General features: G+C 34.6%; 2 protein-coding genes across 11 annotated transcripts in view; one reads left to right on the forward strand and one right to left on the reverse strand.

The window, feature by feature from the left end:
- The window catches only part of LOC143250628 (uncharacterized), a 113687-nt gene that overhangs the window by 45924 nt on the left and 41254 nt on the right, over window positions 1-26509 (forward strand). For all 10 annotated transcript variants that reach the window (XR_013028286.1, XM_076501533.1, XM_076501545.1 and 7 more), the window contains 2 exons: window positions 1411-1727; window positions 2849-3105. Coding sequence is in view for 9 of the 10 variants with exons in the window: in XM_076501533.1 (XP_076357648.1) it covers window positions 1644-1727; window positions 2849-3105 (341 nt within the window). In the remaining variant the exon portion in view is untranslated. The remainder of the gene's footprint in view (window positions 1-1410; window positions 1728-2848; window positions 3106-26509) is intronic.
- Window positions 3386-26509, reverse strand: part of LOC143250670 (XK-related protein 4-like) — a 31200-nt gene continuing 8076 nt past the window's right edge. The window contains exons 2-4 of the mRNA XM_076501559.1: window positions 9127-9643; window positions 4888-5162; window positions 3386-4420 (exon numbers count right to left, since the gene is read on the reverse strand). Coding sequence (XP_076357674.1) covers window positions 3813-4420; window positions 4888-5162; window positions 9127-9643 — 1400 coding nt within the window. The 3' untranslated portion in view covers window positions 3386-3812. The remainder of the gene's footprint in view (window positions 4421-4887; window positions 5163-9126; window positions 9644-26509) is intronic.

The raw sequence follows: 26509 nt of genomic DNA on the forward strand, positions 1-26509 counted from the left end.
TTGGGAGTTAGCATTTTGGTTCATAATTGCAAACTAGGTAATCTCTGTTTCTTTAGGTTGAGTAAGGCAGGACAGGTCATATAATTCTGAAATTGGTTTATTACATTTTGCTCATATTCAGGTTGGGGTTAAAGTATATTAACTTTTGTATTGTTTGGCTTGTGTTCTTAATTTTGGTGGCTTAACATACAACATTCTGTAACTTTCAGGTTGGTTCCAATAATACTGCATTACCAAACAAGGCCAGAAATGAACTTGTCTTCATGCCCTAGTCACTATACCTTGTTTTGGGATAAAATCTTCAAGTGATTGTAGGTAACAAGAAAAATATATCATAAACAGCTGAAAACTAAAGTTTCAGGCAGTGTCAACTCTCATCAGCCAAGAATGAAAAACAAACAATTCACTGACTGAACCAATTTTCAGTGGCAGGAATTGTTCTAGGAATCTGTTTTAATATTATAATATCAGTTAAAGTTATACTTGTGGAAAATATTTTATGTTTTTAAAGAAGTTTGTTTTACCCTTTAGTTAAAATTTCCATAAAAGTAGTAGACTATGTAACTCCTCAAGAAATGAGTTCTATTTTTCTTTCTCTCTTGTGTTATATCAGCTGAAATAATTGCTAATTTTACCCTTCCACAAGTACCATAGAATATATCATTATTTAAGATTGCTTATATAATTTCTGTATGTTTCCATCCAGGTATTCTGCATATGGTCACAGTTTTCTCATAAACTGGTTGTACAATGGTCATAGATATATAATCCTCTTACTCAAGTAAAGGTTACATGTTATTATGACAATTTCATAGAGCTTATATCACCTTGACTCTGTATTTGTGTCTACTTCCTTGGGTTGGGTAAGCCCGTATCAAAGGGTGACTCAGATATTTGTACAAGGTAGTATGAGTTGGGGGTTATTCTTCTTTATATATGTTATTTAGAAAGAGTTGTAGGATACCACACTGTGACCTTTGTCTGTCTTTAAAGTGTGGTATTTCATTATTATTTATCCTGGTTTGCCCTGAGTAGATGTTTTCAGAAGTATTCTATCTACTTCAGCAGCCAGTTTGAGCTTTAAGAAAGAGATAGTTGGGCTACTGGATAAAAACACAAAAACAGTTATTGTAGATAAAAGATTATTTTATTTTATCATTTGTATATTTACACTTTCTTTACCATCCTTGACTAAAATAATACTTTGTATAAAATTTCCAAAACCAGATTTCACAGATGGGTATCTGTGCACCTGAATACTATAAAGTTATAAATTTTATCTTTTTTTTTTTTTTTTGTCTATGATAATTTATTTTTGTAAAATTTATTTTTTACATCTTGAATAGTTAATGTAATTAATTCAAGATTACATATTTGAAGGAATATAATATTGTTTCATCCTATCTTCAGGAGACCTCATGGACTGAAAGGGCAAATATTTATAGAAGATATAATGATTTAATCCCCAAAACCTCAACATTCTATTCTCCCGTTCAATCAGTATCCTCTACTTCAGAGCACAAATTTAGGAACACTATAGGGCAGCATCTACTTCCCAGACAGCCAACACTGTGGAATTGGACCCATCATTTAGTTCACATAAAAAAAGTGCAGAGGAGTTTCTTAAAAGTATCTGGAAAAAAATGGATGTTGGTAAAGATGGATATCTGAATGTAGAAGAGTTGACCAGTGTATGTGAACATATTGGAATGGAAATGTCTGATGATGTAAGATTTGACATTAAACTACTTTTAGTTAACAGTTTTAAACATGTCATTGAGTCTATTAATAATGTGTAAAAAAGTTTGAACTGGATTTATACTGTTTCTTGGACACAAAACAAAGTTAAAAAACATGATTGATACCTTTCTACCAAAAAATACTTAATATTTTGTGATTGGTCTAGAAAATAGTGCTATTTTTGTTAAAATGTATACAATAGCAGAATATGTTGATGCTTTTTGAAATAAGAGGTAAGACACTGCAGTGAGAGTATGTTTATTTATACCTAGCATCCTTGTGTTCTTTGTTTATTGTATCACAATCTTCCAAGGATACATGTGAAAAGTTCTCTTCAATCAGTCTATTAGTGTTTATTGATCTATTATAACTAGAATTATATATATCCTAATTAAAACTAATTAAACTCAATCTGTTCCAAAACTTATATTGAAATTATGAAACCAGGACTATCTACAGTCTAATCAAAACCAATTTAGGCTTGATGTTCGACTTAAAATAATGATGGTTTTTATTTTAGTTCACATCAAACTATTCATCTATATTTAATTGCATTGGAAGAACATTGTTATATGACACTGATACTGACCTAGCCCATGTGTATTCGTGTATATAATTTCCAACAAATAAACATTTGTTTGGTTGTCAAAAACGTTTTTGGTGTCTGTGTATGTGTGTGTTTTGAATTTTCAAGACATTGGAATCCTACAAAAATCTGTGTTTGCTCCTCTGTTACCACTTGTTTCCTTAGGTTTGATTTACAAGAGCTTATCCGAGATGCAAAATTGTCAGTTTACAATAAAGATGCCAGTTGTTAAGAATTAATTACTACAATTTTTTATTATTCAAAATGTATGTGTTTATATATATGTTGTTGTTTTAACCTAGAATGAAACAAAATAGCTAAGCATAGTAGTAAAATGTTAAATGATTTTATCTAATGCAAGATGACCACAGTGCATAACTTTTCACTGCAATGAAAGATTTGTAATTATTCGTGGAAATTATATTTTGGTTTTATTCTTCCTCAGGTTATGTATAGAATTTGGATCACATACTTTAGAATTATATAAATAAGTGTAATAAAAAATAATTGTGTTTTACATAGGTTGTCACTCAGTTGTTTGATAAATTGGATTGTGACCAAGATGGACGGATTAGTTTTGAAGAACTTCTGCAAGGACTTTTCCAGCACGGAGGACCAAGTGCTACCCACTTATCATCATATTCTTGTGATACTCCCCTTGAAGGAAGTCCTGTTCATAAACCTGAGTTTTTCAAAAGCACTTCTGGGGACGATCGGCAGATGGCGACAGAGGGTTCTGAATCTGGTGTTTTCTCTTCCATTGATCCTGACAATTCAGGGTAAGCGTTTGCAGTATCATAATTTATTTTATAAGGTATATGTAAGACATGGAATAAGAATAGGTTGTTTGTTATAGATGATGTTTGAATTCTTGATACTTGAGTATTTACTTAAAAAACATATTACATTTTATTTTCATTAAAGATTAAAATAATATTTTGACATGTTTCTTGTGCATGCTAATTTGTTTCCCTTGTTTAATTTAGCACTTTGCTAAAATTAGTAATAGTATTTGTAACAACATACATGTATATTATAAATTATTTCTAGTATGTTTTATTTATTAATTCATCGTAGTAGCGTGTATGAAGTAATTTTTTTCTAACTTGCGTGTTTACCTACCAGCTGTATATACGTTATAATAATTTTATTTTTTGACGTTTCCTGTACAACATGAAACATTGTTTTTACAATAAAACCACATAAGAAATAACAAGTCTCTAAAAAGCTGTGTATAGGTATTCTCAGTAGAAAGGGTTTTAATTATTTTATAGTGAAGACTTAAAAATGCAGATTGATTGTTTTGTCAGTTCGACACTTTTGTATTGATAACGTATTCAAGCCCTCGTTATCCTACATAATTTATCACAGTTTTTTTTTCTCTCTATAATATTTGAACTATCTTCTCTACAAGCTGTATTTTAATCAATCTCCTCGTGATTCGTTAAATGCATTGATCTTCTTCCAAAGCTCGGTGTTTGTTAAATTAACAGCAACCTGCTCGACGATTCTTTACTGGGAGTCTGCCGTTAGGGTGACAGAAACGATAGTACACAGTCATGATACTTACACCAAATAAAGAGCTAGTAAACACACCAATAAAGGCTGGCAGGTGATACCACACGGTTGACTCAGCCTGTATGTACCACAGCACAGTGAAAGTGACATTTTCAAGAAAAACAATGATGTAATATGCGGTAGCTTTGTACCTCGTGGGTTCGTCCTTCACATTGAGAAAACAGATGAGATAAATTGCCCCGATGACAAAGTTGAAAAGGTATTCTTCACACTGATGTTGTTCCCCCATTTCGCCATCACAAAAATGAGTTTGTTGATGCATGATCCAAACGGTCATGATACCCCAGTGCCCCACACATAATGGCACTAGCCACAACTTGTACTGTGAAGCAAACAGCGCTAGTGCAAACACGCGTGCTCCGATGGTACAAAAATGCCACATAAATTGAAGCGCAGTTCCAGTTCGTGTCATGTTCTTCTTGTTTTGAACTGACCGTCGAAGAGCACGTTGATAAAATGCTAAAGTCCAGGAAAGGTTAAATAGTGACGAGCTCACAGAAGCCACCTGGAGACAAACTGTAAAACACTGTGATGAAAAACATCTGCCCTGTATATACTAATATGATATTAGATTTATTGAATCTAAGCGAGCATATATCCTGGAATTTCAGTGTTTCAAATAAAGTGGTAGTTTGATTGCAAAGAGTAAATTTACAAAATACTGCCATGCATAATGTGATTCTTATTACATGTTTCCAAAATACTGACATATAATTATTTCCAGAGATAAGAACACAAGACGGTTTTTAAACTTTAATGGATTATTTTAAGTTTAAATTGCTAAATAACAGAAGCATGCATAAGGTATTAAAATATACACTAAGGTAAAATAAAATGTGGTTAAGTAATATAAGTTAAATACCATTCAAATTTGAGAACGAACCTGGTAAGCATAATTTTAATGAAAATAATCATATTGTAATCGTTAGCTTCACGGCAGGGAAGTTTATGGTAGATAAATTCAGAAAACTTGCTAGCTGTACCTGTCGTAAGATCATGAGACACTTTCTCTCGCTGAGTTAGAATGTAGATTTGCAACACCAGTTGAGGAGCTGATTCCATAAAGCTCTGCAACAGAGCTAGAAGCGTTGCATCTCTGTCTTCCTGAATCATCAGAACGTGGTGGTCGACACTGCTTGGTTGCTCTATTCGCATTGGTGAGGGCTGTCGGTAGTTAAGGTGCCAGTTTCGCTCTCTGCGCCGTTTTTCTTTGTGGAGCTGTCTACTACGGAACCCATACACAAGTACGTCAATATATCTAAAAAAGAAGAAATATGAAAAGTTACCTGCACGATTTAATGGGCCGGTCAGATAATACAAAGAAACAAGAGAGAAAAAATACAAGTAGAATATACAATTGACGTCCCCCCACCATCCTATTAATGTCCTGGTTACGTTCTCGAGAATTGGGATATTATTGAAAACGACGTTACTGGGGACCAAATTTCCCATTCTTATAATGGTATAAGTTGTGTTCCAGCAGCGTAATTGAACGCCCTACATATGATCACAGGCAACATATATTACAACGTATATTACCATAATAAAAATTAATCAAGAATAGATGAAATTAAAAAATACATACCATAGTACAATATTGACTGAAGAGCTGAGCTGGCAATAGTTTTAGTAAATAAAGCCAGTAAAGCTAACCCATGAAAGGAATTTATAGAAAAAACGTTATTTTTTTTTGACAATTTCTAATTTTCTTATCTCCCCACCAGAAGCACAGCAGTAAGTCTGCTGACTTCCAGTGCTATAATACGAGTTTCGATATCCATGGTGGGCAGAGCACAGATAGCCCGTTGTATAGCTTTGTGATTAACTTCAAACAAACAAGCAAGTTTTACGTTTTAATTTCATTTAATATTTATTAATTTTTTCGACGATACAAAAAGTGAAATGATGTAATTGGGGACGACGTTAATGGGGAGTCGACCGTACTTGTAGAAATGTTTGCAAGATTCAAACTTAAGAGAAAAAAACGTATTAAAAGGAAGTGAAAACACCATACAAACTTCACAGTGGTTGAATCACAAACTACCAGTGTCCACCTGGCGGTATTATGTTAAAGGATTGTTTGTATAAATGCTTCACATATTACGGTTTTTATTCATATGTGTAATCATCTCGTAGCCGAAAAGTTTTATCATAACTGAAATACATACAGTGAAATTTACTATAAGTACGATTTACTGAACGAAAGTAAATATACAAGTATTTGTGTTTTATTTTGACTTTCGTAAATTGTACTTACCGTGAATTAAAATTGTGTTAAAAGTTATGCATGTGAAATCTTTGTAACTCTGAATAGGCTGACTCGGCATGGCCAGGTGGCTAAGACACTCGACTCGTAATCTGAGTGTCGCGGGTTCGAATCCCCGTTACACCGAACGTACTCGCTTATTCAGTCGTGGGGGCGTTATAATTTGACGATTAATCCCACTATTCGTTGGTAAAAGAACTGATAGACTAAAGAGAAACAGATAGCCAGCCGAACTTACGAACAGCTACTGGGTTAATTTTTTAAACTGAAGAGATGGATTTAACAGTCGTTCGTATAGCGCAGCTATGACCCTCAAATGCGGAACAAAATGTTTGAGTCAATGTTGAGTCTGCACGCCCTATCTCTTTGATAAGTCCTAATACTTTTTAATATACTGGTATAAACATTCATCGCTTTATTAGTAAGAAGTTATGTTTTTGTAATATTTATAGCAGATGTATTATTAAAGTTCTATTTTTACAGTAAAATTAAATATTTTATAAAATTATTTTCAATCAATTTCTCCAGATTATTTAATTTCACTCGTGGAACATTTTTAAAAACAAATAACATTTCCGAAAAGAGCACAATAAAACGTAATTTAAAAAAAATGTAGACCTGAAGTGGCCTGGTAGTTAGCGTATCTTTACTGTGAACCAAAGGTTTCACAGTCCGTGATCCTTGCCGGAAAATAGCGCTCCACGGTTTGAAATTGTGGATGCTTTATAACAGAGACGTTCAGAATTCCACTGATTGGTCAGACAATAGCAGTGCAAAAATTAACAGTGAATGTTTTCGACTTGCTACTTTCAGTTTTCTTTTTCTATCATTTCATAATTAAGAAAGGCCGTGTATAGATCGCTGCTTTGTTGTTTGAAATTACAACAATATTAGTTGTAAAAACAGAATACATTACTTGAAATTATAGTGAGAATTACTACTCGAAGATTTGATGACTTTAATTTGCCGTTTCTCTCTCTCTCTTATTTGTTTGTTCGCTTTTTTAATTTCGCGCAAAGCTACAGATATCTGCGCAAGCCGTCCCTAAGTTAGCAATGTAAGACTAGAGGGAAGGCAACTAGTCATCACCACTCACCATCAACTCTTGGGCTACTCTTTTACCAACGAATAATGGGACAGACCGTAACATTACAACGTCCCCACGGCTGAAAGGGCGAGAATGTTTGGTGTAACGCTCTCTCTCTTTCTTAGTAACAATATAAAACTAATGAATTCAACTTTGCAATTTTAGATAGAAAGTATCGAGATGACTTATTAATGAACTGTGACGTCCATAGAGTAAAATTATAAAGAAACATCGCCAAATTATTTGTATAATTGGTCCAAGTAAAATGTATCTTATACACTTAAAGGCAGTTAAGTTCTGTTTATCTTTGGGATACTGTTTCAAGAACAAGTTATTTGAACAGCGATAATTACTTGCAGGTATAGCTTTACTTCAGGAAATATAAACACTTACTTACTTCCAGGGATTGCTTTGAATACATTAGACACACTTAAAAAGCGTTTAATATTCACCAATTTAAATAGCATCCTTAGATCTCACGGTAATATGTTTTGAAGAGGTCTGAATTAAAATTCAGAAGTGTTAGAATGTAAATATTATATTTTTCCTCGACGTATATAGAAACTTGAAATTCCTCGAAGATATTTTTAGACGTGGATTTTTTAATGTCAAGTAATGCTTGAAGGATTGGTGAATTTGTTTAATGCACTAATGAGTATGAAAAATTTCATGCGCTTTTGATGTGAATAAGTAACGTTAACACTACATTAATTATGAACATGACGTCATGTTCTATCTAACAATTATTTTCCCCGGACTTCCCTGCATCCCTTTATTTATTATAAAGAAATATATTAGGTTGCACATTTTAGACAGTAAAACATAAGAGTGCAAAACTGACATGATTCAAGCAGCTGTAAAAACATTTGTGATCTGTCAGGTTGGTTTCAGTTTTTTTTATGTTTTATGACTTCATTAAAAGATCGTGTTCGTTATCGGCCACGGAACGTATTTTATAATGGCTGCGTTAATTCCTGTTTCAATAGATTTCGTGTATCACGCCTGTAATATATCATACATAGTCTCATGGACTCGCGGAAATTAAATCACCCGCACTATTTATCTATATCAAAACTGGTGCTTTCTGTTGACTCATTACACCATTCGCTTGTCGTAAAGATAAACGAAAACGTGTAATCTTGTATTCAATTGTTGTGAGGGAAATCTAACACGTGTAATTTTGGTTGTAATTATTAATAACGTTTGGTAAATATATTGAAAAATATTATTTTTATTGGGGTTACTACATAAATATTTCTAAACTTCTAAATAAACTGTACAATTCCCATCTAAACCCATTTTAAACGTGTGTTATGTTAATCAAACCTTTTATACAGTAATTTAATTCACTTCTATTTTATAGTATTCAGAGAGTTGTGTGATAGAATAGTACTACTTCACAAAACAGCCCGGCACAGCCAGGTAGTTATGACTTGTAATCTGACGGTCGCGGGTTCGAATCCCCGTCACATCAAACATGCTCGCCCTTTCATTCGTGGGAGCGTTATAATGTCATGGTCAATCCCACTATTCGTTGGTAAAAGAGTAGCTCATCAGTTGGCGGTGGGTGGTGATGACTAGCTGCCTTCCCTCTAGTCTCACACTGCTCAATTAGGAACGGCTAGCGCAGATAGCCCATGTGTAGCTTTGCGCAAAATTCAAGACAAACCAAACCAATCAGATGAAAGGGTTTATATTTTTAGAACTTGTCTCAGTGAATGAATTTGTAACACTTGAAATTATACTTTGAGACCAATCTTTTCTTTAATATACAGTACTCTGTTACCATTGACAAAATCACCTAAATTCAAACTTAGTAAAGGTTTGAACATAGTTTTTGTAGTTCAGGTCATTTGTAATAAGCTTTACCTGATTACTGGTCCAAGGAGAAGAATGTGGAAGAAAACACGGACCACCCAGTCAAGTTTCGTTATATGAGGTCGAAAGTGTGTGTGGGCCTTTATTTCCTTGAGGTACCAGCGGATACTAAATATGTTAACTGTTAATGCTGGAACCGCCGTGGCTGCTGCCGTGAAACCGAACCACCACAGGTTATCTTCCACATAAAGAAAGTAGCTCACTGCTACATCTGTACCAAAGTTAATTATGTAGAAAACGATACAAACAAAGGTGGCTAAAGCACTGAGCATGGTGAACTGGTCCTGTTCTTCCCATGTCTTAGTGAACACCAGTTCGTTATACGTTTGGTCTGGGAATTGATGATCCAACGTGATGGTTTCAATCTGGCAACTTTCATGGTCGCTGGTCATCTTTGTGTTTCTCTTGTTATTCTTTTTCATATGCTGGCGGCAAATTTTGATAGCTGGATGATGAATATCAGCAAACTGGTCAGTTTCATGCACGATGGCCTTTGAACTTCTGTTCACTAAATCAAAAAGTCAAAATTTTTCTTTTAAACTAAAAACAATAAAAGGTGAATAATGACATACACTATGAAAGATAAATTTAAAAAATAATGTAGCATAATTATTTGCTTTATCTAATTCCATATTCTGTGGACATCTAGCTAAAACGTGACAATCTTTTACGTGAGATAAATTATTTTTAACCGAAAGGTATTATTTTGCTACTTTTGTACAGCCTTCAATAAAGATATTATGAAAAATTTTTGCCACTTAACATAGTAGCTACAGATAACGTTTAATTTTCTTTATTCGATACTTACAGCTTTCTAACTAACATAAATTCTGCTGAGTCGGTTGTTTTCCAGGACGTGATAGTTTAATTAGTGTAAAGAACTTAATTAATATAGTCAATACAGAACATAAACTGGGGGAACACACAGTAGAGCGCATACCGTGTTGATAATATTAATTGTAATTTTTTGTAGAAAATATTTAGCAAACTCCTGGTAAGCAGTTATTACGTAATTGAAGTGCAGTCAACCAAATCTTTGTTATTTACTTTATCTAAATTTTAAATTCTCCCAGTTTTCTTTTCTGTCAATTTTGGTTCCATGAGGTGTCGATCTCATGTTGTTTACCGTCACTGTGGAAGTTATCTACAAGTAGATATTCCGCTGGTGGATTCACCCTTGGTGACATTGAAAATTGCCCTGAAAAAACCTTGGACTCTTCAGCTGGTTGACATACCACTTGCTGGCCTTTTTTATTATTCTTGTATGTACAATAAATTACGGCCTGGCATGGCCTAGCGCGTTAAGGCGTGCGCTTCGTAATATGAGGGTCGCGGGTTCGCGCCCGAGTCGCGCCAAAACATGCTCGCCCTCTCAGCCGTGGGGGCGTTATAATGTGACGGTCAATCCCACTTTTCGTTGGTAAAAGAGTAGCCCAAGAGTTGGCGGTGGGTTGTGATGACTAGCTACTTCCCTCTAGTCTTACACTGCTAAATTAAGGACGGCTAGCGCAGATAGCCCTGTAGCTTTGTGCGAAATTACAAAACAAACAAACAATAAATTACTTTGATTTGTGAGATCAGTTTTATATATTTTTACATAGCCAAAACTGCACTGACAGTCTGTTTATATGCACCAAACTGCCGAGAACTGTAAGGACAGCTTTTGTACGTTTATGCAGCCAAGATCGAATTACGGTTATTTTACATTATGTAATTTATTACAGTTTATTTTTTTACTGATTCTAAAAATAGAAGAATTCTTTATTAAAAAATAGGTTTCGGAGCTATTAATAAAATAACTATAATTCGAATTATCTAACTTGTTGTTATTATAAATAAAACTATTTACGTTTATTTTATTTTCTATCCAGCTGTACACTGGTGTGAAAATGGCTGATATTTAAGGAATTCGACAGACAACCTTTAGTAGTAGAATATATAGTTCTTGAGAATGTTGACGTCATGTTATGAAACCTGCCGCGATTACCATACATCCATTGGTGTCGGCAGCAGTTGTGTGATATTTTGTTCGACTTCTATGCATTTGTCAACTTTTATGCCGAAACTTGCGCTAATGCATGTTTCACATCATTAGTTAGCACCATTATAGAAGCGCAAGTTCCGTTTTCCTAGTGCACGTGCCATACCTCAGTGATTGTTCAGTGACGAACTCCTGTGTAAAATATCCAATGATCCAAAAAACTCTGATGTTTCTAGTTTTTGTAACATTTTTTTTTCATTCGACTTCTCTCCTTCCTTTGTATACTTCATTGAGTATGGAAGTATTGCACTTTGTTCTGAGTATGCCATGAAAAATGACAAACGGTTCTGCAAAACAGGTGCAATGTATATACAACACCGTAATCGCTCGCCTTTTGTTTATTTCACGTTTTTTCTTCTATTCTCTTTGTTGTTTTTTTCAACCATTTGGAAGAGTTGTTCTACTTCTCTGATGATGACAAATTACCAGCAGTTTTGAGACAATGTGTGCGTTACGGGTTTTAAATTTTTTATTTGCGAGCCCGAGATTTACGGTAAAACCATCCACATACAGTATGATATAAAAAATAATGAATTCGGAATCACGTTTCTAGTAAAAGATTGTTTTTCATGAGTCCCTAACACCAGTATCTTGTTTTAATTACGATTTCCTAATGAGGCATTCGCTTGGAGTCGTCCAACAATCCCCAGCATTAAGGCTGATGGATGACGGCTTATCAAGTCGTATGTTGTTTTTTTTAACAATATGAGGCCGATATTGCCGAAAAGGGTTTTCCTGTACGCTTTCTTCACTGTTAATTGTAATTTAACGTGATATAGAAGCACAATTACTGCGTTTAAAAAAAATCTGTTTTTAAAGGTTTTAGACAATAACAACAATTAAAAAACTTTAAAGTATAAATCGTATAGAAAACACAGTCAAATGTGTGTACTTAAGAAGAAATTCAATATAAAATTGGGAACACACTCAAATTGAGAACAAAATAACAAGCTAGCTAGACAATAGACTTTTATACACATAAGAAGAAACAAAAACCAGGTTAGGAAACCGTATCAATATTTGCACCTATAGAAATAAGTAAATAGACTAAAAATAGTCACATATATTTATGTAGACGTAATTTCACAATAGAATAGAATATAGTTGCATATATTTATGTAATCATAATTTTACAATAGGCTAAAAAATTGTATATATTTTTGTAAACATAACTTGACAACATGGTAGAAATTACTTGCATATATTTAGGTAAACATAATTTAACAATAGGCTAGAAAACAGTAATTTTTATACACTTATGAAGTCTTAGGAAAAATGCTAAGACACTTAAACTTGCTTATCTTGGAAAGATAGAAAATAGATCAGAAACAAACACAGTCATAGGAAGGGCGTCTGTAAGGTTTGAATTGTGTCCCATGAAACTGGATATTATTTTGTCATTGTGTCTTAGTTTATTGCAGTATGTATTATAAGGCCATTCTTTAGGCATCTGAAAAACCTTAGGCCAAATATAGGTGCCCATAGACTTTGTAAATAAGCATATCGACACAGCGGCGTCTATTGGACTGACATCGTGACATCGGATGAAGAATTACTGCTAAAAAGAAATACTTTTAAAAACTGGGTTTCAGTACTCGCGGTGGGCAAAGCACAAATAGCTTATTATGTAGCTTTGTCCTTAACTTTAAATACAAACAAACAAACTTTGAAACATGTACGTAATATCAGGTTGAAGTGTGATACTTACTTCATCTGTCGTTTACACATTAAATACAAATGCAATACGTTAGTAAAGACGCTCGTGATACACATACACACTACGGTTTACTTCATCGCAGGCATTGCCAGGTGGTTAATGCGTTCGACTCGTAATCTGAGGGTCGCGTGTTCAATTTCCCTTCGCACCAAACCTGCTCGCCCTTTCAGCCATGGGGACGTTATAATGTGACGGTCAATCCCACTATTCGTTGGTAAAAGAGTAGCCCAAGAGTTGGCGGTGGGTTGTGATGACTAGCTACTTCCCTCTAGTCTTACACTGCTAAATTAAGGACGGCTAGCGCAGATAGCCCTCTTGTAGCTTTGCGCGAAGTTCAAAACAAACCAAACACAGAAAAGTTGTGATAAACAGCTAAGCATTAAGTATCATTGTACGGGAAGTTTGAAGGAAATGTTAAAAGACGAATAAATTTACCCCTCGTGTAGCTTTGCGCGAAATTAAAAACAAAACAAACCCAACAACAAACAAACTTCATAATTTCAAATAAAACAAAAATCTAAAATCTTAGAATGCTTTATCCTTCTAATTGGTTTCGTATCCATAGATGATCTTCAGAGTGAAACACGGAGCACAAAGACCCGAAGAAAACACATGCAGAAGAAAAATAACTAAACGTAATTAATAAAACATTTTCTTTTATACAGAAATAAACTTTTGTTCTTAACTTTATCTAAATTTTGTGTATTGTTGATTAAAAGTTACAATAAATTTGCTAACAAAGTACTTAGTTTTAGACTTTGAACAGAAAACAAAAATTGTATTATTTACCGAATACAAGTTTACCCATTCCTTTTACTGAGTATAACACATTATTTTTTGTTAGTTTCCGACTGTTTTACTACATTAAAAGATATTTATTGATAATTGTAGCTCTACGTTACACACACACGCGCGCACGCATGCAAAGAAAGCCTGGTAAACCATGCTCTTAAATGATGACAAGCAAATTAAAGGACCCCCAACAAAATCCTAATTCTGCTAAATATGACGAATCTATAATTTACAATGGTTATGGAAGCCTAGTAATTTACTGCACGTGACATACAAAGAAAAGCGTATTTATTAAGTTAACTGTGAGCTATTTTTCTGAGGAAAAATGATCCATTTTTCTCTAAAAAATTCCCTTCATTCAAAAAGACTGTTTTTTACGCCAGAAAGGTCTGTTTTGTGTGTGTAGGGTTTAGGGGTTACATCTCGAGACTACTGCTGGTGGATCAGAGGTAAGTCTACGGACTTACAACACAAAAGTCCGGTGGACTAAATGTAGGTATCATGTTCTGTAGCTTTATACCCAGAAGAAATGTCTTTCTATTAAACACTTCCAATAAAATCGTAAGTAAACTAAATTCGCCTCGTGCTTTGATGTGGATTGTAAAGATGTTGTTAAAAGTTACTTAATGCATCGCTAAAGTATATTATAAATAATGCAAAGAAAATATCTTTCGAAATTACAAATTGGACTTTATGTTGCATCTTTTATCAATGTATCTGGACATGGTTAGCGTGCCCTAACGAGAATTCATGGATCGCGATTCGTTCCCGCACACTAAGGTTAAATGGCACGATCAGACCGGATAGTGGCCCCCGCTAGTACAGCGGTAAGTCTACGGATTTACAACGCTAAAATCAGGGGTTCGATTTCCCTCGGTGGGCTCAGCAGATAACCCGATGTGGCTTTGCTATAAGAAAAACACACACACACGGACCGGATAGCCCAAATGTTAGCGGTGAGTACTGTTGAAAAGTTGCCTGTACTCTTGCCCAGCGATTCTCGACCTTTTGAGGGTCAGTTACCGCTTTTTGTTTAAAAGGATGCAATAGGTTTCAGACGTATTTGAAAAGAAATCTGGTGTAATTTTCGTCAAGTTCACGCGAAGGTCGGGTTCAACATTCAGCCTTTATTTGTATTTGTTTTTTCAGTTTAAAAGGGAGTTTCACAACAGTAAGAAATTGTAAAAGGCATTAAAAATTCTGAAGCAGTGTCAGGTAATGATTTTGACTGTTCTCTAGCTTTTAACCAAAAACATTTTTAAACTACCGTCGCAAAAATGTTCAATTAACTCCGTCTTTTCCGTCAATAAAAAGTGAGTAGGTTATTTGTTTCTTAAAAGAGTTATTTTAAATTTCACGCAAAGCTATGTAAGGGCTATCTGCGCTCGCATTTCCTAATTTAATAGTGATAGATTATAGACTAGAAGGAAGGCAGCTATTCATCACCACCCACCGTCAACTCTGGGGCTACACTTTTAGCAACGACTAGTGGGATTGACTGTAACTTTATAACGCCCCCACGACTGAAAGAGCGAGCTTGTTTGGTGTGACGGGGATTCGATCCCGTGGCCCTCAGATTGCGAGTCAAGCGCTCTAACCCCCTGTCCATGCCAAACTATATACTGTTTATTATTGTTAAGCGCAAAGCTGCACAATGGGTTGTCTATGCTTTGCTTAATGCGGGTATCGAAATCCGATATTTATCGTTATAAACCTTTATATTTACCCCTGAGATTTCAAGAAGCTTTACACTGTTAAAAAAGTTCGTTGAGACACAATTTGTGTGTTCTATCGGAGAGCTATATCTAAAAGTTATTTCATTAGACCATAACGGTTAAAATATTTCACTGCTATGAGATGGTGAGTAAAAGTTTCGAATACCTTTAATTAATTAACTAATTTACTTAATGAAATAGTTACAAAATTTGTAAATACTACAGCAGATATAAATGTTGACATATACATATCTGTATAGTTTTTTTTATAAGGGGTAGCAAAGCAATCTTGTATACTTATTAGCAGTTACCGTTAAATTATGTTGATTACAGTTGCTATTGAAATGTTATTGAATATGACCACTTGTTCTGTAAAACTATAACAAAGCAATTTAAAAGTTACCATATTTACAAAAGCATAAAGTGAAAGTGCGGATATAGTACCCAAAAGCATTGGGGAGTATTCCGACTGTCAAACATAATCAAAACAATATATGCAAAACTGGGAAGCAAGTTACAGTGTCAGTCAAGGATTAGGACCCACAACGCCCCAAATCTCACTATTACTCATCGTTTACTGCCTCCCGTGGGCATCATAGATACTCCTAAAAACTAATTAGTAAAATGAAAATATCACCCTATATTGCTATTAAGAACATCACTCAGTTTCTCACTAATTACTAATCATTAATTACTCTCAGATATTAATATACAATAGTGGATTAGGAACTATATGGTAACCTGACAATTGTCCCCCTCATCAACTGTCTCAGTAGCTATATCTTATTTTATGGATATAACTGACTAAAATAGGAAGAAAAAACACACACATATTTCGTAGAAGAATGAATTATCTAAAACCGTTTAAGTAGGACAAAATAACACAGGTTTCATGGTTTCGTGTTATAGTTTGTTTATTATAATAAAATGAAACTGCTGAACTATGTGAAGTTATGTACGTACACTTGAACTGTAAGCTATGGCTTGTTCCCCTCAAAACGTCTGAAAAATTGTGGTTTTCAAAATCTTCTACAGTGTTTGATATCCGAATAGTTGATTCTTGATACCGCTTCTTATGTGTTACGTGAATTACTAAAACCTCGTGAAGTATGCAGTAAAGTATGGCGGGGGCGAGAGGAGAGGGTTAAATGTTTCTTATATAATTCATTCTTCTATAAAATATGATAAATGTGTTGTCTTTTTTAGTCAGTTCTATAATATAAGAATATATATGGTGGGGAACAGTTGTCTGGGGAGCAGTTTTCCTACGGGGGCACTTGTCCTACAACCGAACTATATAACCCTCCTATATAATCCAAATAATAATACTTATATACCATTCCTTCGCCCGTAAATCTACTGAACCTGCATGATAATTAACCAGTATAGTTGGCTTAGCACAGGCAGGTGGTTCAGGCGCTCGACTCTCAATTTGAATCGCCGTTAAACTAAACATGTTTTCCTTTTCAGCCATGATGGCATTATAAAGTAACGATCAATTTCATTATTCGTTGGCGGTGGGTCGTGATGACTAGCTGTCTTCCCTTTAGTGTGTCTTTTTCTCATAGCAAAGCCTCATCGGGTTATCTGCTGTGTCCACCGAGGGGAATCGAATCCTTGAATTTAATGTCGCAAATCAGAAGAATTACCGCTTTCCCAACGGGGACATCTTCCCTCTAATATTACACTGCTGAATTAAGGACGAAGAGCACAGATAGCTCTGTGTAGCTTTACGCGAAATTCAAAAACAAATAACCAAAGCATTTTGAAATATAATTGATGATAACCTGAATTGGGTTTGAGCACTAATCAGTTTTCTTTATTATGTTTGCACTATTCATTATAAGAAACAATAATTATTTAAATATTCGTTAGACCACAACAATTGAAACATTCAAAGTATTAATAGATATGCTTCACAAGACAGTGTTTCCTGTGCAGCACTGTTGTTAGCTTTTCAACTGGTACTTTTATTTTTATTCTGCTATTTACAATGACAGCGATCACCAGTTATCTCGCACTGTGCAATCTTGTAGATTTAAAGTATATCTTTTTGTTTCTATATTCATGAGTATTCTAAATGTCTTCTTTATTCATTTAATGTCTTGTTGTATCATTGTGCCTATAGATGACTTTTGTGTGGTCAACACAAGTATCTTAACGGAACTTGATGACGTAGATGATTTCACTGTTTTTCTTTTAAACTAGAATCAGACGGTGTGCTCAGCATATGAACTGAGTGTGCTACGGACTTCTGTTGTTTTTCTTAACTTAAAGACGGTGTTTCGGACTTCATGCTGCGACCTTCATTAGACGACGTATGGAAGCGAAAAAACGTTTTGTTTCAAATCAAAGAAAACGACAGAAGTCCACATAGTTTCACAGTTTATCTTTCATGCATTTTAGGCTTAACAGTTGAGGATCAGTCTCTGTGTATGAGTTTTTCCTCAAACTTAGCTGTTCGAACGATAAATATCACATTAGATCTATTGCTTGATTCGAAACACTGTACAATAGAAATAACTAAGTTTAAAGTTCGTAGAGCCTCGAGATACATATATAACAGAGAATACGACACTTCTAACGTAGCGCCATCTAATGACAATCATGGTAGATGAAAATTGTCTTTTTTTTTTCTGAACAGAAAGCATATATCTATATATTTCAAACACATTTTATTTTGTACAACGTATTAATAGTTTCATTTGAGAAATACAATGTATGAAGTAGACGTGAACCAAGATACAGCTTAACTCTTTCTTTGATCTTACCAACTTATATAATAAAAGTCGAAGAAAACAAAAAATGGTAAAGCCACGTTGCTAACTGAAATATAATGAATCGTTGCTATTAAACCTTTCGTGATACATATCCGAAAGATGTTCAAAATAATTTGTCACAAAATTTAATACATGCACAGTTATTATCTGGTTCTGTGAGGAAGCCCTTACAGTTTTGCATTAAATTCGTATTTTCTACTTGCATTATTTTACGCTATCATAACGTTAATAATAATAGAGAAGTTAAAGTAGGTGAAACCTTAAATTGTTACATTAAAATGTTACAAAACTACTTTTTACTGTAATTGATCTTTTTCAGGCATAAAATGTAATAGCTTACACTTGTTATTTTAGACATTCAATATATCCTCCAATTTTAACTTTGTTTGCAAGTAAACCAATCTGTTCACATTTATGCTCCCAGTGGTTCAGGGGTAAGTCCGAAAGCTAAAAACGCTAAAAATCGAGTTTCTGTATTCGTGGTGGGCACATCACAAATAGCCCATTGTGCAGCTTTGCGCTTAACTGCAAACAAACTATTACAGATTCTTGCGTGGTGTATCAGAAGAACAAATATCTAGAAATAATAAATATACAAAAATTAAGAAATATTGAAAAACAGGTATTTCAGTCAAGGAAAATGTTAACAACTTACATATTTATCATCCGACCATTCTATTGGTAGCTGACACATAGACACTTCACGTATTTCCTTGAAAGGTATTCCGTCATTGGTTGAAAATAAAACGAGCAACAAACACGCTAATTGGAATTACTTGCCACTGTTCCTGATGTATCGAACGGACGAAACAGCTAGGTAACAGGATCAGTGAATAAGGACGAAAGTTTGATAAGACGTGTGTACATCTCATTTCACCAGCAGCTGGGTTATATAAGTTTTTCATGAAAAATTGACAACAGGGTTAACGAAGTGTTTTATGCATGATTCATTATAACTGATTGCTTTTTAGCGAACTTAACACGCCGTGATGTATTACTGGGGAGTTGAATAGTGAAGCTTCCAAAATTGGGAGGATTCGGCAGAAATGTGTTAATCCTCTGATGCGTAAGTTTACTGCAGTTAATTTACCGAGCGCATTGGAAGTCTGCTGTCTGTGCCAGATAAGTCTCATTAATTAATGGGCTAGGTGCTGGACCTGGCAGAATTAATGATATTAATCACCTGAATGACGTGAAAGCACATATTTCATTAAAAATTCACTACTAGAAGTTTGATGTGGAGATGCATCAGCCGTTGTTTCCTATTTCATATTCGTTTATGAACTGAATTGAAATCTGTCCATTTACGTATTGGTATTTTCTGTTAAATTGAATGAGTGTGTGGAGTACATTGGGAGTTAGGTTCTGTAAATTTGATTGATTATTTATTTGTGCGTGATTAAATATTTTCTTCCTGGTACATACTTCAACGATAATGATTGCAGGTTTTATACCGTGATCAGTAAAAATGTTTTTAAGCAATTAAAGCATAAGATAGGCTGCTTCTATTATAGACCCAAACTTTGTACTTTTTAATTACTGAAACAAAAGGTGGGGAAATCGTTGTAAAGCTCTTGATCATGTTGAATTTAAACGTCACCTGTTAATAATGATTACAACCCCCCAGTGACACAGCGGTATGTTTGCGGACTCACACCGCTAGAATGAGGTTTCAATATCCGTGGTGGGCAGAGCACAGATAGACCATTGTGTAGCTTTGTGTAATTCTAAACAAAATACTAATTACAGGTTTCTTTTTATTGAATACGTTTTATAGTGTGTCGTGTGTGTTTATGTATGCAATACCAGCTGATGTACTCATTCAACGCACGTGGGAGACACAGAGTACCCTGGGGAAAAGCGCTAATTTCCTATGTCACTCGACGCAAGGCCCTAAAGGCGAAAAGTGGCCCAGAGGTATGCCAGTGATAACCGTAAAGAATGCTCAGGAATGACGTGGGGGGATCTTGGCGACGACCCCCTGTGTTACTTCCGTAGGAGCCCCAAGGATACATGCCAGGTTTGATAACGATTGCTCCAGCGGTTTGTTAGTTACAAGCGGACACACAAACACAGACTTTTTCCAAATAATGGTTTCGACATTGATGTTAGACTTCAACGCTTAAGTTTTATTCAGTACATTACCATGGTTGAAATCGTTACAAGAAGAATGTATGCGGACTTTGAATAACTACGTTCATCAATGATGTGTAGAAGAGTATGAGGCTGGCTTGTCATTGTAGTTACACACACACTCACTCATATATTAATATACGATCAGAATATCTGGAGAAGAATAGACCATTTTGATCATATTTGTCTCATCGATTTGACAATAATCTCGGACTAAATGATGTGCTTCTGACAACAAGGCATGTACCAAACCGGTTCTGTGATTCCCGTCAAGATATATCTATTTATTTCGTCTAGAATTTGACAGCTCTTTTATGGCGATTTACAATAACGTTATGATGATGTACGTCTGTATCTTTGGATGCGTGGAAACCTATGAATGTATGTCAAACTGAAACAAATGAATTGTACGTTAAATATATACTATCGGAGTAGAATCCAAATATAAAATAACCTCGCTTATCTTAAACGTTTCTTCAAGAAATTGCTAATGCTTATATTTTTTATTCTTAAAAAAAATGCATATACATAATTCTGAGCTGCAGAATTCCATCAGTCTAGGAAATGCAGCATTATAAAAATAGTTGCAGTACACAACGCTGACTGTGACAGTGGTTAATCACTTAATAGAAGTGAGCTATGGGATTGTGGAGTTCAGATGTAAATATAATTCTAATTAATATTTAGAGGTATGCTACCAGAATACTTTTGTTAATTTAACGTAAACGTGTATTGTAAAGACCATGTACTTAAATTTATACATATAGGTTCTTACTGTAAGATGTTACTTGTGTATATGTTTGTATTGCCTCAGTGATCTGGAATATACAGAATAGAGGTTGACGGTCTGTGTAAACATTGTATAGAAACATTAATTAACTAGCTAGCTTATTACTTTAGTCATTAATATGATTTAATTGGTTTGTAGATTTGCTTTTGTGACTTTTAAGTAATCGATGTTTAAGTAGATGAAAAAGTGAACAAGCAAGCTTCACATTTGTAGTTCTCTTACTGTTTGTTGGCAAAGTGCTATTATAATAAGTTACATTTGTCATGAAACACTAGTATTAGGTTTATCATATATTTGTTTATAAATACCAGTTACCTATTCCCTCCCTAAGGGTTTCCTTGAAGAAGAGTGTTAATGATATTTCAGCCATGATGAGGACACGTTTTGTCCAACACCAGAGCTCATAATGTCATAGAGTGTTAATGATATTTCAGCCATGATGAGGACACGTTTTGTCCAACACCAGAGCTCATAATGTCATAGAGTGTTAATGATATTTCAGCCATGATGAGGACACGTTTTGTCCAACACCAGAGCTCATAATGTCATAGAGTGTTAATGATATTTCAGCCATGATGAGGACACGTTTTGTCCAACACCAGAGCTCATAATATCATAGAGTGTTAATGATATTTCAGCCATGATGAGGACACGTTTTGTCCAACACCAGAGCTCATAATATCATAGAGTGTTAATGATATTTCAGCCATGATGAGGACACGTTTTGTCCAACACCAGAGCTCATAACGTCATAGAGTGTTAATGATATTTCAGCCATGATGAGGACACGTTTTGTCCAACACCAGAGCTCATAACGTCATAGAGTGTTAATGATATTTCAGCCATGATGAGGACACGTTTTGTCCAACACCAGAGCTCATAATGTCATAGAGTGTTAATGATATTTCAGCCATGATGATGACACGTTTTGTCCAACACCAGAGCTCATAATATCATAGAGTGTTAATGATATTTCAGCCATGATGAGGACACGTTTTGTCCAACACCAGAGCTCATAACGTCATAAAGTGTTAATGATATTTCAGCCATGATGAGGACACGTTTTGTCCAACACCAGAGCTCATAATGTCGAAGAGTGTTAATGATATTTCAGCCATGATGAGGACACGTTTTGTCCAACACCAGAGCTCATAATGCCGGATGTGATACAACAGACATAGTAGTGGTCGAAACGCTGTTTAAACATCTTTAGCAGTTGATATTACAGATATAGTGTGTTGAAATACTATTGTGCACTCTTCATGGAAAATTTCTAAGTTGGCAGGGGATCTAAAGAAAAGGATGGCTTAGCTCTAAGTCTGTAGGTTTGTGATAGTAAAAATCGTGTTTCGATGTCATTTAGTAGTTTACGATATTCATAATGTGTATCAAAAGACACCGAATAATTCACAATGATATTGTTTAGAGTTATACACCCATAACTAATGTTCACAGTTTTGTTACAAACGTATTTTGCGTATTGATGAATAAGAGTTTCGGGCTTTAGACTAAAAGTAATTGATTGGTACCTGAGAATTCGTACGTAATACATGTGGACCACTTGGTTAATCTGTTGTGTAAGTTGTGTTTTCATGTAAATGATTACAGTAGAATTATAATACGAGTCTAATTTATTTTGTGGAATATACGAACAGATTGCATAAAATAATTTGTTAAGTATACAACACAAAAATCTCAATACAGTTTTTAACATAAATTAGGGGGAGTTTTTGTTTTGACCTAAAAACACTTCATTTTCAGCTTTACCCACGATACTTTATAACTGAATACACATGACATGATTTTTTTACCATATATTTATTTCATAAATTATAATAGTATGCACTAAATGCAGTGTGTGCACCAGGACAATCTCACCTAACAGATATTTCTCATGGGATGTTTCTGTTTAGAACAACTTATTTGTAGCTGGTTTCTTAGGTCATCTTCAGGTTAACCTGAAACGTTGTTCTCTGCTTTATCAGTAAAAGTGTTAATACCCATACCAGCCCTCCTGAGATACATTTTTGTTTCAACTGGATTTCTCATTATCACGAATTTGTTTAACATATTTTGTTTCTTATTCTGACTAGTGCAAAGTATTCATAGAGGTTGAGGGTCCACGGTTCGATATCTGAACAGTCGCGAGCATTTGATCTTTTTGTCTGTGTTTATTCTGAATCGTTTATGAGACGTTGAACCTCAGTTAAAAAGTTAATTTTTCAAATATTAGAAACGAGAGGTCAAAAGTAATTATTTGAATATTTATGAACTCATGATGAGAATCTGTTTTCTTACATCTGGTACTCAACTTACCGGCATATAAAGGATGACACCATGAAAGGGAACTTAGAGTGAGTAAAGAGAGCAAACAATCAGTGCTAAAAAATATGTAATAATAAACTGAAGTTGGAGGTGCAAATAAAATAGACAATAGAGGTGTTGAATTTCGCACAAAGCTATACGAGGGCTATTTGCGTTAACAGTCCCTAATTTAGCAGAGGGAAGACACCCATTGATAACTCTTGGGCTACTCCTTTACCAACGAACAGTGGAATAACATTATAACGTGCTACGGCTGAAAAGGCGAACATGCGTCGTGGGACGGGTATTCGAATTCGTGACTCTCAGATATTTCATACGCACTAAGAAAATAAACAGGCAATCAAACAAATAAAAAAGAAGAATATAGTACATATAAATATATATGGGTAGCACGAAAAGGACAGATTAATTACAGTAAGATTGGGGGAGAGAAACAGAAATGAAACAGGAGAGAGAAAACGAGAGAATGAACGATCAATAAACGAGCTGCAGCAATTTTCATTGGCATCGATATTTTATGTATAGTTTATACAGAAGTTGAAGTTTTCGTATGGATCTTCAAACTACATATGTTTCAAAATTGATGTTAATTAAAATAAAGCTGATTTGTCCGAAATCCAAGTTAAACTGGTTTATGAATGTTTCATGTCCTGTGTTACGTATTATAATTTATCTCGGACGATTCTCCGATGTATTATGTTACGTACACTGGATATTGCGATTTCAAAGAGCCGGAAATTTTAATTTTAATTTGTAAGTTAATTAAATGTCGATATGTATTAAATTTATGATATTTGCCAACAAGATTGCAGTGGACTCAGCAGATAGCCCGATATGGCTTTGCTATAGGAAGACACACACACCAGCAAGATTAATACATACAATTTTCTTTCTTAACACAAATATAATTTAATATACAAACAACAATACAAATTATAATAACGGTTATTACAAATAATTATTTATATACAAAAATTATACAAATTCATAAACAATATTCAGTCTTCTATCTGGTCTAGAGCTGAATATTTTATCGACACTCCAGATCCAGAATTTTATGTTGATACACAGATACACTTTATTTGACGGAAAAGCTAACTAGCTCTTTTCTTGTTTGGCCTCACACTGTTTACAAGCTTACCTTTCATAGAGGAAGATAGATATTTAATGTCCTCGTAGATATACTAACGTCAGAAGTTTGTTTTGTTTGAAATCTGTAAACACTCCTGGTCAAATATATGTAGTTTTCTGATAAATAAACGTTTGTCACAATTACAGCTTCCGGGGCTTACAGTATACTGACTGTGGCGATCAAACAATATTCTTTTTACTCTCGGCGTCTTGCGATGGGTAGCTTTTATACACATTAGGCGAGATTCTCGAAAATTCACTTGACAGCAATATTCGAAGACAAGCTAGTGCTTTCGTAAAACGTATATTGTTAATTCTTACACTTGAGAATCTTCTACAGATTTAGAGAACAAGTGGGACTTGCGCAATACACGTTTAACAATGTACGTTACATGCAATAAACTGAAACAAACGTACATATTAAAATAAATATGTAACAGTAAATTCGTTACGTCTATAAGTATTGAGTAAGTTGCTCTCTTTGTTTTGTTATTGGCAACATGATCGACACCTTATGCAACAGAAGGGTTAATTTTCCAGGTCAAGAGATTCTGAGGATCAAATAGAACCCGGCTACTTTTAATCGAATAGCGAGATTGACTGTCACGGTTTTAACGCCCCCATATCTAAAAGTTTAGAGCACTTTCAGCGACATTCTGCGGCTCGAACATTGGACCTTTCGTTCCACAGTCTGGCACGGTATCCACTAAAAATCCAACCTTCTTCACATTAATATAATTGAAGTAACGAATATTTAAAGTATTGGAAGTTTTTTCTTTTCTTTGTTACACTGAAAATCAAATGAGCGCAACATGTATAACTGAACCAACTAGAGACTGTAAAAGTTCGCTCACTGGAATATTTTTCTATTCAAATGCTAAATTTATTTAAAAAAACTGAATTATTCAATAACTCGTGAGCCTGAATAATGTAAGATTTATATAATTCAGTACGGCAACATTAAAGAATCCGTTTTGATAGATAGTTCAGACAATATAGGTACGTATTTTATTGCTCTCTAAAATTGTCACATTAACTGAACTTTTGTACCAAATGCAGTTGCTGAAGAAACTGATAAAACTAACGGTCAATGGGATTACTGGTCAGTCGGTGCCTGATAAGGATATCACGATCGCCCAGCTTTCGAGGTTACTTAGATTGGAGTTTATTGTGACAGCAGGAACAAAAAAGGTTTGCGAGAAGGAACATTATTTGTGTGGTTTACTTTCTTCCAGGAGCTTATCTGTAAAAAGAAGAGAACCACACGACTCGATAAAGTACTAAACTAATAACGGGAGAGGCATGCCACATCTAATAATGTACTTCTCATGCGTCCTTCCCCGTCAGATTTCTAAATAAAACGAACATTTTTATTTTATAAGTGTATGAATTAAGAAAGAACCCTTACAATTTCTCTAGGGAGACATATAGTGATGTAGTTGTTTGTACTTCATTGATTGCTTGTTTGATGGTTTTGGCTGAAGTACGTGTCATTTACTCGCACATGGATTAAAAAATATCTGATGACTACTAATTTAATGGTATTGGAACTGACGGATATTAACTTCCTCTCGAAGTTATATGTGAGGATGTATCTGCATCGGATAAGTTTCTGACTGAACTACTACTTACAGTATTAAGTGTAAAAGATATATACATAGCCAATGTGAATACACTTTGTACCCAACTTGTATTTTGTATTGTCTAAGGAGCATCTACACAGGGTAAAATAATTACAATACTTACTATATATATATGTGGATTTTGAAACGAACCAAGTTGGCACTTGTGGCAAAAGTGGCAGGAAACGACAGAAAATATATGGATGCAGAGGTTTAAGAAATTAGTTAGTGACACGAATTACTCGATCGACTGTCACATTATAATGGATGAATGAGCGAGAATGTTTGGCGTCGGGTTTCGATTCATCGACTCCCTAGTAACGAGTCT

Source organism: Tachypleus tridentatus, chromosome 1 (genome assembly GCF_004210375.1).
Source record: "Tachypleus tridentatus isolate NWPU-2018 chromosome 1, ASM421037v1, whole genome shotgun sequence".
NCBI lineage: Eukaryota > Metazoa > Arthropoda > Merostomata > Xiphosura > Limulidae > Tachypleus > Tachypleus tridentatus.